The sequence below is a fragment of the Nymphalis io genome, chromosome 24 (assembly GCF_905147045.1).
Source record: "Nymphalis io chromosome 24, ilAglIoxx1.1, whole genome shotgun sequence".
In the NCBI taxonomy this organism is placed as follows: domain Eukaryota; kingdom Metazoa; phylum Arthropoda; class Insecta; order Lepidoptera; family Nymphalidae; genus Nymphalis; species Nymphalis io.
The window spans coordinates 8,423,081-8,436,330 of NC_065911.1; the positions used below are offsets into that span (position 1 = coordinate 8,423,081).

Sequence of the window (13,250 nt, forward strand, 5' to 3'; positions counted from 1 at the left end):
TTGTTTACCACTTTAATTACTATTTTCTTTTGTTTATACTCGTAACGATACTGCTTATTTTTTTTTCTTTTATAATTTGATTAATATTATATAACATACAAAATATTGTATTACTCACAAAATTATTGATATCATAAGAACGACGAACTACCTACATAATATTTTCTTTAAATTGTAACATTTCTCATGTAAGCGTTCTTACAGACGAACGGCAAGTTGTGAACGGCAGCCGTCGCCACCTATCGACGACAGTCGTCAACGCGTCGGCGGCAGCAGTCAATACGTCGACGGCTGCCGCCGGCAGGCGACCACGGCTGCCGTCGACAGGCGACAACGCTTGCCGCGAGTGCCGCATACTAGCAGTCTTGGTCGGCTTGTACAGGAGCCAGTTGCAAAATGGCGTCCGATGAAGAAACATTGTTATTGCTTTTACTCCGCCATCGCCGACGACAACGAAAAAGAAAGACACGTTCAGTGTGGGTTGAAGAAATATTAATGTATAGAGAACAAGAGGGAGATTTTTATACACTGTATCCACGTTTGCGAAGGTCCGAAAAAAAATTTTTCAATTACTTTCGAATGTCAATCGCTTCTTTTGATGAGTTGACATCTATTTTGAAACTTTCAATATCTCGCCAAGACACTGTGATGCGTCGAAAAAGTATACCAGCTGAGCAAAGACTCGCTATGACATTAAGGTAAGGGGGTTTTTTTTTTTTTTTTTTTTTTTTTTTTTTTTTTTTTTTCATATTACCCGGGAGGGCAAATGACTCTACTCCACCTGATGTTAAGTGGTAGTAGAGTCCAAACGCGAGGACGGCCAGTACAGTCGGGAAGAAGGTTCTGCACTAGCCGCCCTCGCCTTGCCGGCCCGCAAGATGCCTCTTCACGCCTCGTTTGAAGGAAGGGTTTAATTTTATCAAAAAATGGTATATACTGGACATAACTTTAATGAGATCAAATCAATATAACTTTGGCAACATTTTTAATTTAAGTTAAAATAGGAACTTTACTTAACATTAATTAACATTTATATTATACTATAAAACTTTTAACAACAAATTCTCCATAATACTGATTATAAAATCACAAGTGGCGCCGCTACAAGATTTTTTAATTTTCCTGATCAATCTTTGCAATTTTTTTTCTCATAATCAACTTGTAGTAAAACCATACAAAACATAAAAACAAACAATATAACAATAATTTAGACAAAAAGTAAATTATTCTGAGAAGAGTTCAGTTATTATGGTATTTGAAACAGAATCCTCAGAGGATAAGCTTTCAATATTTGTGAGTTGACTTTTCGGTCTTTCAGGATGTGTTGTAGTGGAGTACGCCGAATAGTTATGAGAAGAATGACTCGTTGAAGGAATTGTGTTTTGCATGGAATTCTGAGACGACAAGCTTTCATTAGTTGTGACTTGACTTTCCGGTCTTGCAGAATGTGTTGTGGTGGAATAACCCGCGTAGTTATATGAAGAATGACTCGTTGAAGGCATTGAAAGAGACTTGTAATGTTTTATTACTTGCATAACTTCTAATTTGGCGTCTAATTTCCAATCTGCTGTTATGTTTTTGAAATCACTTACTAGGGACAACAGAAATAACTTATCCTCATCTGGAGGAGGAGAAAAGTCTCTCTCAGCTTTATCCAGTTTATAATTTAATTTCTTAGTTAATTTTTCAATCAAAGCATCATCACCATCACTTTGGCGTATCCGTTGTCGTTTTGGCATTGGCGTTGGCGTTGTTGTTGGTGGTAGAATTGTCTGAGAGGGAGCATCAAAGTTTGAAGTACTTTGACCCTTATCTTCGGTAACATCTTTCAAAAATAGTAGTTGATCATAGAATGTATACTGTTTTGCTTTAGACACTGCGGAACCACTTTTTCTCTTCAAAGTTCTGCAATATCTTGTGAAGCCGTCTCTTAAAGTTTTCCATTTAGACTGTACCTGTATACCTAAAAAAATAAAAAATAATTTTAAAATAGTATGTAATAAATAAGTAAAATATATGTAAGAAGACTGCCTTTATTTTTTCAGGTTCTTAGCAACTGGCTGTTCATTTGAAGATCTACAGTATGCATATAGATGTGGAATTTCCACAATAAGCAACATAATAAAAGATGTCTGCCAACAAGTATGGTTAAATATGAGAGACGACATTTTACCACAAAATATAACCGAAGAAACTTGGAAAAGGATTGCTGATAGATTTGAAAGACACGCTCAATTTCCTAACTGCATAGGCGCAGTTGATGGCAAGCATATAAGAATATTTAAGCCCGGAAATAGTGGATCTTCTCATTACAATTACAAGAATTACTTTTCAATTATACTTTTAGCTATCTGTGACAGTGATTATAAATTTATATTTTGTGACATAGGTTGTTACGGACGACACTCTGATTCAACTATTTTTGAAGATACAATTTTTTTCACAAAGCTACAAGAAAAGTCACTCAACATTCCAAAGCCCAGACCGATTTCAACTGATGGATGTACCTTGCCTTATGTTTTAATTGGAGATGAAGCATTCAGTTTATCAGAAAATTTGTTACGGCCATATCCAGGCAAGAGATTGACAGAAAAGATGAGAATTTTTAATTATCGCTTAACACGTGCAAGGAGATATGTAGAATGTTCATTTGGCATTTTGACCAATAAGTGGCGAATCTTTCACACCCCCATGAAGTTATCTTTAGAATTCTGTAAAGATGTTGTTAAAGCATGTTGCATATTGCATAATTTTGTACGTGACAGAGATGGTTTTACATTTGAAGATACACTAACTATAAACGGTTTGGAAAATATAGCCACAATCCCTAATGAAGGGGACTCGTTATCGGGTCCGATAATAAGAGAAAATTTTTCAGATTATTTTAGCAGTAGTGAAGGCAGTGTTTCGTGGCAGTTGGATTGCATATAAAACAAATAGATAGTATCTCCATTATTATATGTAAGAAATAATCTGCTTAAAATTCAATAAAATATTTAATAAAAAGTCACTTACCGATTGCGTTTTTTTCAATTATGGATTTATCCTTAAAATCATTTACAATTTCCTCACACACTGCTACCCATGCTCTGTTTTTTATTGTCTTGTTACTGTAGTCTTGTAGCTTATAATTCCAAAGACAAAGCCTTTTTTTTACTGCCATAATTAACAATTCGACATCAATTTCGTCTCCGGAGCTCATTTTGTAGACGCACGACGCTTGCGCACTCTTTGTTTATTTGTCGTCGACTGACAAAATGGCGGACGTAACACGCTACAACTGCAAGCGTCGCCACCTGTCGGCGGCAGCCGTCGAAGTATTGACTGCTGCCGTCGACGCGTTGACGACTGTCGTCGACAGGTGGCGACGGCTGCCGTCGACAGGTGGCGACGGCTGCCGTTCACAACTTGCCGTTCGTCTGTAAGAACCCTAAGTGACTGTATTGTCTTTTTGAGAAATAAATGTCTATAAACTGAACGAAAGACATATCGAAGTAAGTGTATATCATCGCTAAAGCTTTGCTTGATAGCCCACTGTGTTCGATCCTTATCCATCCTTTAAATCTAATAAGCGATTATCGCGGTATTTGAATGTTTATTTTTGTTATTTATGATTATAATGGCCGCTGCGCCACTCGTCATATTGTCATCACACGCCCACGCAGTATTTACGAGAGTGAAATAAAACATTACTTACAATTTCATACGAGGTTAAATTAATATTTGATGGATTCTTTTTTTTATTGCAACTAGATAATACTCTTTCATCCTAGTATCCTGGCACGGATACAGTATCAATCTATTGGAATCATTGACGTGAACACGTTTTAGAGGGGGGAGGACTAACCACCAGCGTAAGCAGAGTATGACTTAAGAGATATATAATTTCAAATAATTAGTTAGTGTTTGATAAGTTTTTCACAAAATAGAACTTAAAAATATACAAGCGTTTTTAAACACATCGGTTTGGAATATATATTTTAACTAGAATAACCTTCAAGATCAAGTAAATTTGATTCATTATTTAAGGCTTTGTGCAAGCTAGTCTGGGTAGGTACCACCCACTCATCAAATATTCTACCGCGAACAGCAGAAGTTGAGCCAGTGTAATTACAGGCAAAAGGAACATCTTAGTTCCCAAGGTCGGGGCGTTAACATTTCTTACAATGCCAATGTCTATGGGCGTTGGTGACCACTTACCATCAGGTGGCCCATATGCTCGTTAATCGCTAATATACGTACGATATTATAATATTTCTGATATTTATCTATTCATTTAAATATTATAACAATACAGAGTTATTAAGCCCAATGCTTGGATGTAAAAACTAACTATTTATCTCATTTATAAAATGTTATAAGTCGAATTACAGTGATTTGATATTTTGATACGTATATCCTTCATATGTTATAGTTATTATAGTCAATGTCGCATATCGCTTTCTAAACTTACTGACATTTCACGACCGTGTTCTGCGGCGAGCTTCCAATTTATTATACCAAGTACATACTAAAGCAAAATTTTGAAATAGAACGGTGTTGTATATTTATTATTAACGTATTTTAATTAAAAATTTGAAAATCATTCGGCTTGCTATCCGTTTCAATTTTAAACATCGAATTATTTTAACATTTCTTAATGTGATTTTTTTTTCTAAAATTAATGACTATGAAATTAAAGCATTCTGACAATTGTTTACAAAGCATATATATATATATATATATATATATATTAATTATATATTTAAATGGATGACCCCATTGAATATGATTTATCTGTTCATATTGTATAAAATAAAAACTGTTATTTATACTATCAACCCTGCCAAACTTGGTAGTGTGTACCTTGGCACTGGCCCGTTCGTCCTTCAAACCGGAATACGCAGTAACCGGAGTAGACTTACAAAAGCTTACTATGATTTGAGCCGATGGCTCAGTGGGTAGAAGACGAACTAAACTTAAGATTTCGGGTTCAAACCCAGACAGACACCATTGAATTTATCTCAATTCGATAAAAGAAAACATAATTTGTATCATAAGTTGTATCATTAGAGCAACTTTTTTAAAGGGGAGGTATAGCCTAGCTTAGTATAGGGAGGTTTACAGGCTACAATTTTGGTATTACTACTATTATATATAAATGAGATTAAAATAATTAAACTTCGATCATTGTTTCGAATCAAGAAATGAAATATATTTTTTTTAGGTTCTAATATGAAAAACATTAAAAACATAGCATGATTCTTCAAAATTCCATAAAATCTTGTAAACAAACCGCTGTTCTGTTTTCATCCTTAAAAATAATAAAACTCCGCTAAGGCTTACAACACACTCCGGTTCCGTTACGCAACCCAGACAAAGGGATTTGCATACATGTACAACTGGGGCAATGCACGTGTCCTCCTCTTTACAACTAGATACATAAATCACATACGAAAACAGACCTTATTGCTATAAAATAAGAATTATCGATTTCGAATTTATAGAATCGTTTCGCACAAATTCAAATCTACCGTCGAATATCCTTTGTTCTGGTAAACAATAATGAACCTTATTACATTCGAATACGGTCTATTCGATTTGATTCTATCGGTGTTGGTTGTAGCCGATTTAAATCTACTATCATTTATTGGATTTTTAAGTGAATTTCATTCTTATTTCAATATACATAGAGTCGTATGGGAAGTTCCGTAATGGAAAATAAATATAAGGAGAACGACTCAAAGAATGGGTTGTTTATAGTGAATAGAGTCTTTTTAATGTACATATGAGGTGTTATCTGTACTGCATAATGTTGCGTACAATAAGTACTTCTTTATATCGGGAACGATGTGGAAATTTTTAAAATGTAGAACGATATAGCTGTACACCTGTATACGAAGAGAAAGTTTAATAAAATAAGCCTGCCATTTTGGAACGAATAATTTGAATATCGAATTGTAATAACTTTAAAAAAGATTTTATACTACAATAAAAGGACTTAATGGAGATTTTTAAAATTTATTTATTTATATTATATGTGACCTCCAAGCTTTACGTACACAAAAAAACCATTAAAATCAATTAATTAACAGTTATCCACCCAATATACATCAAATATTGTGTAAAAAATTAATATACAAATAATAATAGTCCGATTGGTGTAGTCGGTAATCAAAAACAAATTTTTATTATATTTCATTGTTCTATTTTTAAAATAAGATTTCGGAGTTCTATATTTAAATTCTGCTATTATATATAAATTATTATTGCAATATATGTGAAGATTTGAATTGTATGAAACCTTTCTAAAAACATGCTTATACAAGATATCATGTCTATGCTTTTGACTGTTGACGAGTTCCTCCGTCTGAAGCCATTCCTGGATATAGAATCACGTCATGTTTATCATTATAAAAATGAATTATCATTACAATTCTGTAGTATTCTTATACTACAGAGTTGTAGTTGAAGGTAGTTTTAATTCAGTTGGCAAGATTAGACATGAACAAGTTAACAAACACCGAGTATGTACTGCTGGTCGAACAGTGTAATTGGTCATTTATTTTTAAATAAGCCAGCTTATTAAGTAGTTACAAAAAAAAATTGTTAAAGCGCGATGTAAAAGTCTACTAGTGCCATCTTTTAATGAAAAGAAAAAAGAATATTATATTTGGCATAATGTCATTTGATTTTGAACTCGGTTAAATGAAAGCTTGTAAAAATTTAACCTTTGTCTTGTTGTATCAACTCCAAGATGTTCCTAAGGGGACGTGAACATTCGAAATAAACATCAGCCCAGAAGCTTTTGTGTACCAGCCCCTTACAAATTCAAGTTACGTAATCACAAAATAAATACATGTCAACTGACATACCTTCAAACCAAATGAGCAATAACTCATCGTTACACGAAAAATAACCTTGCAGTGCCCGAATTAAAAAAAAAGTGTCAACTTTGTCCCGCGTTCTTTTCAAACAAAGAAAGAATAAATCACAAACCGCCCACGCGACTACGGCCTACCGCACCCCGCGCTTTTAGAAATAAAATAGTCAAAATCCATCCACCACAAAGAATGCTAACGGCTCAACATTGGATGGTCACGATGCTATGTTCCACATCTGTTACGGCATAATTTTTTTACCGCAAAAAACGATTATGAAACAGACAATAACGTCCTTATGGCATACGTGATAGAATTTATATATTAAGAAATATCGTTTCGAAGAGGTTATTTTAAGTTGGTCGGATTTTTGTCTTTACTAGGTCTAATGTAGCATTATACATTCTTTTGACTACGACGCCTCTATATTGGGTATGTAATGAGTTTTAATTAGATCCAAAAAAGTGTTGCTGTGTTATTAAGTGTTCTTTGTTTTGGATTTAGTATTTATTACGTTTTCTTGTTTAAAGTTTCCTAAGAGGCTATTTTTGGATATGACATTTGTACAGAGGGTTAATTGAAACGGTTACGCAAGAGTTTATATTTAACATAGCTACGTTTTGACAAATTAAAGAAAGGAATGAAAAGAAATAATTGAAATTGTAGCTTATGACATATCTATGTATATCTCTTGTTTAGAGAATAAGTATTAGTAAGTTTTATATGCTTAATTTGTTTTTATAGTTCATCTCAATTACAAAAATAGGCTAGGATGAAAATCCGCCACATATACATATATACAACAGCCCGCATTGACGCAGCATGATGGAATAAGCTTCAAATCTTCTCAAGAGATGGCTTAGTCCAGTACATATACATATTATGTTAATTTATATCAACGCTTTACAATTATTAATCAAAAAATATAAAATTATTTATAAGCCCAGTTTGCATTTATCTAAAATAACAAATACACCTTTATTGATTCTACTGGTGACAGAAAAGTGTCATTTTTTGTCTATATAATATCATCAGAATTGTATTTCATTTGCTCCTGCTATTCGCGCTACTATTTCAATATTTAATTTTTTTTTAATTATTTGACTCAGTCCTTATTACTACTATGTCTTAAATTGAAAAAATTAAAGTAATTAATAAGCGATTTGTGTCATTCAAATAGTGTATATAAATACAACATTAAAAGTTTAGTATTTGCGACATAATGTCGACAGCAGACTAACTAAAGCTGTATTTTATCCAAAAACAAGGAAACAGCTTTTCAAAAATATAATAACGCTGTTAAGCTTTCAACAAAATCAACCCAGATATACGTTTAAATTTTAATTTGGTCCTAAATGCACACACACAAACATTTTCCTTTTTATATTTTTATACAGGATGTATACAAACAAACACATACAACAGCAACCAATTTAGACCATAGTAATGACACTGGCCAGCTAATATGTAGATTACACGTTCGTATTCTCACTCCGTGGAACAAAGGACTTTTTAAAACATGCTAATTCGAAACGCATCAAAACAGTCCACCGGCAAAGAGATTGTCATATTTCGAAATATAATAACGTATATATGGGAAAAGGGAAAAGTAAGGCTGTTAAATGTATGAAGTATAATTTGAACCTCACTAGCTCAACGGTATTAATTGGCTGCTTCGATTCTGATCTATTTGGTTAAAGTCATCCCCACTCCTTCTACATAGTTTTCTTGTACATTAACTTGACACCGATGGTTTAGCTCACAGCGAATCGCTAGGATTAACAAACTGCGCAGGAGACATTTTAATCCAAAAGTGTTGCTTCAAAACCAGATGGACCTTTCATCTCCAAAGTTTGTTAAAATGACTACACACTGTATCACAAACTGTTCCAGTTTGAAGAGTGAGTAAGCCAGTGTAACTACAGGCAAAAGGGACATAACTACTTAGTTCCCAAGGTTGGTGGCGCACTAGCGCTGTAAGGAACAGTTGATATTTCTCTCAGATGGTCAATTTGCAAGTCCGCCTACATATTTCAGAAAATAAAGGTATGTCTTGTTAATGAATAATACTAGCCTGTGACATCATTGTTCTAGAATGTATTTATCTAGCCATGATCTTTTTAAACACTAGCCATTAAACTGCTCGTAAAACAATCAATGTTAAACCGATTCATTATATGTCTTATAATAAATAGATTTCAAAGGCCTTTGTCAAAAATACGCTCAATAGATGATTATTAAAACTACAAGACGAGACCAACGAATGAAAAACAATGAAATACTTACTTTTTAAAACTCCAACTTGGAATCAAATATCAAGAGTATTTACTTGTCATTAATCCAATTAATCGAGATCGAGATTCGATTTTTGTATGCATAGTTCATAAAAGCTTTGCGAATGTATATGACTTTTTTTGCAATCTTGATAAATGTCCATTTTCGAGACTAATCCAAAAAAAAAAGTTATCAATATTGATTAGCTTATATATTCGCATTTTCTCCCCCAAATAAGTCATACTATTAAAATGGAGACGTCATTCTCTCAAAAGATCAGGACATAACAGGACATTGCTAGTACCTGTATTAAAGCTATACCGTAACCGTACCGTAACAGCCTGTGAATGTCCCACTGCTGGGCTAAAGGCCTCCTCTCCTCTTTTTGAGGAGAAGGTTTGGAGCTTATTCCACCAAGCTGCTCCAATGCGGGTTGGTAGAATTCACATGTGGCAGAACTTCAGTTAAATTAGACACATGCAGGTTTCCTCACGATGTTTTCCTTCACCGTAAAGCACAAGATGAATTATAATCACAAATTAAGCACATGAAAATTCAGTGGTGCTTGCCCGGGTTTGAACCCACGATCATCGGTTAAGATTCACGCGTTCTTACCACAGGGCCATCTCGGCTTTGAAGCTATACATATCCTGATAAATCGATTGTTTTGGTACTCTCCAAGACTTGGTTTATTTTTAGCGGATCATCAGTTTGAGCTGTCAAAATGATTACGGTTACTATTGCATTTGACAAGCAAGGCTTAATTACATTTCACAAAACAATTAATGTCACCTGAGATTGACATTTCTATACGGAACCTGTAACGCGTCAACTGATTTCGTCGTTTAGAGATCCCTATTATGATAAGTTGTTTACATATTTTTTCTAGGATTCGTTAATTATTTTGTTTGTATTAAATTTTATATTTATAAATACTATTTTAATTTTATTTCATTCGAGACTTGTTTATTTTTTATTCGACTTATAGAAGAAAAAAAACATGTTTTTTTATTATGGCTAGCTATAGTCTTATAGGTAATATTTTAGTTCTCATAGTTAACGGTTCATCGCTGATAACTGACAGGCCGATGGCTTTGTTGGTAGATACTTGCCTTTCACGCCGAAGGTTGTGGATTCGATTCCCACCCAAGACAGACATTTGTGTGCATTAACATGTCTGTTTGTCCTGAGTCTGGGTGTAATTATATATATAATTATGTATTGACAAAAGAATAGTATATGTAGTATATCGGTTGTCTGGTTTCCATCGTACAAGCTCTGCTTAGTTTGCGATCAGAAGGCCATGTGTGAATAATATCCCAGGATATTATTATTATTAATAATTTCGAGCGTAAATAAAACAGTGTACCTGGTTGCAAGACCGGCCAACGTGGAAATCCTTGCGGGAGGCCTTTGTCCAGCAGTGGACGTCTTTCGGCTGATATGATGATGATGATGATGGCATTGTTTTCATTTCATACTAACGAATAAGTAAAAAACCCGCAGTATGCACATAGATAAAGCGCACGGAGAGAAAGCTGACATCTCTGATGATTTTACAATTATAACAAAATATATCGTAAAATTATTTCATTATTCGCATTACACGAATTTCTGCAAACTAACGCGATCAAATTATTATAGTAGTAAAAAAAAAAAAATTTCATAGCTATTTATTAATATTACGCAATATATATGACACACGAGTCTGCTGTATTAGTCACCATTCGACAATAGTTTTAAATAAATCATTTCCATTAAATATATATTGATTTAATCAATTTATTTATCTATTGACTGCTTCGTTGCTCTATTACTTGATGTAAGGCCGCAGACCCGGAAGTCCTTGGTTCAATTCCCAGGTCGGACCAATAAAAGTTATTGGGTTTTTCTGTCAGAAAATTTTCAGTAGCAGCTCGGAGTTAGGGAATAGAAAGTGCACCTGTGTTTGCTCACACACTTGTGCACTATAATATATCCTGCGTAGTTGACTAATCTCTCTTGAGATTGGCTGCCGTGGCCAAAATCGGAGTACATTATTATATTTATCTATGAATCGTTGCTTAATGCGTTGGTTGGGGATTCTACTTCAGGTCATACAAATATATCTATAATAGTTTAGTTTTTATTATAGTTTACTTGTAGATAGGTTAGTGCCAGTCTTGGTATGTACTATCACATATTATACCGACAACCAGCAACAGCAATAATAATGTTACGGTTTAAAGGATGAGTGAGACATAAAATCTTGGTTAGTGGCGCGATTTGGTAAAGGATAGATAATATTTCTGACTTTGCCGTCTCTGAACGCCGTCCATAGTCATTGTCTATAGACGGCGATGTTTGTTGATTTTAACATCCGAGACAAACAGACCAGCTACAAGCCAGTGTTGAGTTTTAATTCAACATTCAACTTTAATTTTAATTCTTGTTAGCTGGCTCGTTTTGTATAGTATATTATGTGAAATTTTAATTATCGTTGTTTGTTAAGTTAACAAAAGTTCTTCCTTAATAAACTGTCACTGACGTTTCTCAAGGAGTATGTATTGAGATTGTAGAACCTTGATAGTATTATCAAGCAGGAAGGTTAATATGAAGCCTTGAAATCAACGTTACGTGCAATTTCAGATCAATTTTTAGTAAATATTTACCGTGTGTGAAGTTTTATAAGGAAAAACTTACTTTTTAAAACTAATAATGCACCTAATGAGCGTCAACTATTTCTAATACGGTATAATATAAATATACCTCATTTTAAAACCAAGTCACCAAAAGTAAATTATTTACCCAAAAAAATTAGACCAACATTTTATCAAAGCTTATAACCGTTTATTTTATAAGCCCTAAAACAAGATAATCCTCAAATCCCCAGGCATTTCTGATAGAGGCTGTTTGTTTCTTATCAGGTGATACGAACCAAGGGGTTAAACTATTGCGACAAGATAAAAGCAACGGAAGATGACAAAATTAAGATTAGCATCTGACAAGCTATGAGCGTAATTTTATTCGATTCGTTCGTTCAACTTTGATTAATGAAGATACAATTTTGTATTTACTGAAAAGCCTTTTATCTTAGTATGAAAACTGTTCTAAATGTAGACATGACGTTAAGTTTCATTACAATTAAATATTTAAACGATATGCTATAGAGACACCTTTTATGCTTTCTTTTCCAAGATATATCTGACGGGCCGGTTGGCGTGGTTGGTAGATACTTGCCTTTCAATGTTGTGGGTTCGATTCCCACCCAGGACAGACATTTGTGTGCATGAACATGTCCGTTTGTCCTGAGTCTGGGTGTAATTATCTATATAAGTATGTATTTATGAAAGAAAAGTAGTATATGTAGTATATCAGTTGTCTGGTTTCCATAGTACAAGCTTTGAACAAGCTTAATTTGGGATCAGATGGCCGTGTGTGAAAAAAGTCCCAGGATATTATTATTATTATAAATCTATAACAAATGTTATTGAAAAAAATTTAATAGACATTCTATAATTTAATTTTTTTTTTGGCGATCTACAGGCGTTTTGATTAAAATTCCGCTATATATACTATATATACTGTGCTGGAATGAACTTCTCCTTATCATTAAAAATAATCTTTTAATTGCATCACCGTATCAGCTCATGTCTCATAAAACAGCATGCAGTTAGCAACTACTTAATCTCGTCTAGAGTTCAATGAATTGTTTTCAAGTAATTTATAAAAAAAATGTCATGTATAAAAATAAATGTTGGTATATCTGTTTGAGATTAATAGACTTCGACACTAACTTGGTAAACAAGCCCGTGTTGTTAGGTACCACTTACTCGTCAGATACTCTACCACAGCAATATTTATTATTTTGAGTGAGCCAGTACAGCTGCAGGCACAAGGGACATATCAACTATGAGCTGTGGATACCATTTATCATTTCATGGAAATGATCTTATTTTTTTGTAACTTTTGACACTTCAGCACTTCTTAACATCTAACATACCGTCTACCAGGTTTCTTTAGTACGTATTTTATTAAAAATATCTATTTAAATTTGTTATCATATTTAGAAAAGGTACTTCGTGATCACTACGCTAGACGGCAACCAGACGGCATTTAAGTTGTATGCTAATGACT

General features: G+C 33.7%; 3 protein-coding genes across 3 annotated transcripts in view; 1 reads left to right on the forward strand and 2 right to left on the reverse strand.

Moving 5' to 3' along the window:
* Positions 1 to 13,250, reverse strand: part of LOC126777850 (solute carrier family 12 member 9) — a 272,805-nt gene that overhangs the window by 101,253 nt on the left and 158,302 nt on the right. The window lies entirely within an intron of this gene.
* Positions 196 to 3,018, forward strand: LOC126777901 (uncharacterized). Its single transcript, XM_050501201.1, has 2 exons — positions 196 to 698; positions 2,046 to 3,018. The coding sequence occupies exons 1-2, from the start codon at positions 397 to 399 to the stop codon at positions 2,929 to 2,931; spliced, it is 1,188 nt and encodes a 395-aa protein (XP_050357158.1). The 5' UTR covers positions 196 to 396; the 3' UTR covers positions 2,932 to 3,018.
* Positions 756 to 3,366, reverse strand: LOC126777911 (uncharacterized). The gene is made up of 2 exons (XM_050501218.1): positions 3,016 to 3,366; positions 756 to 1,963 (listed from the first exon to the last, which is right to left on the reverse strand). The coding sequence occupies exons 1-2, from the start codon at positions 3,200 to 3,202 to the stop codon at positions 1,224 to 1,226; spliced, it is 927 nt and encodes a 308-aa protein (XP_050357175.1). The 5' UTR covers positions 3,203 to 3,366; the 3' UTR covers positions 756 to 1,223.

Bases quoted from the DNA above. Each gene is read 5' to 3' on its own strand.
- LOC126777911 (XM_050501218.1), bottom strand. From the start codon at position 3,202: ATGAGCTCCGGAGACGAAATTGATGTCGAATTGTTAATTATGGCAGTA. The intron at 1,964-3,015 runs GTAAGTGACTTT...TTATTTTTTTAG, and splicing joins AATTGAAAAAAACGCAATCG to GTATACAGGTACAGTCTAAA.
- LOC126777901 (XM_050501201.1), top strand. From the start codon at position 397: ATGGCGTCCGATGAAGAAACATTGTTATTGCTTTTACTCCGCCATCGC. The intron at 699-2,045 runs GTAAGGGGGTTT...TTATTTTTTCAG, and splicing joins AGACTCGCTATGACATTAAG to GTTCTTAGCAACTGGCTGTT.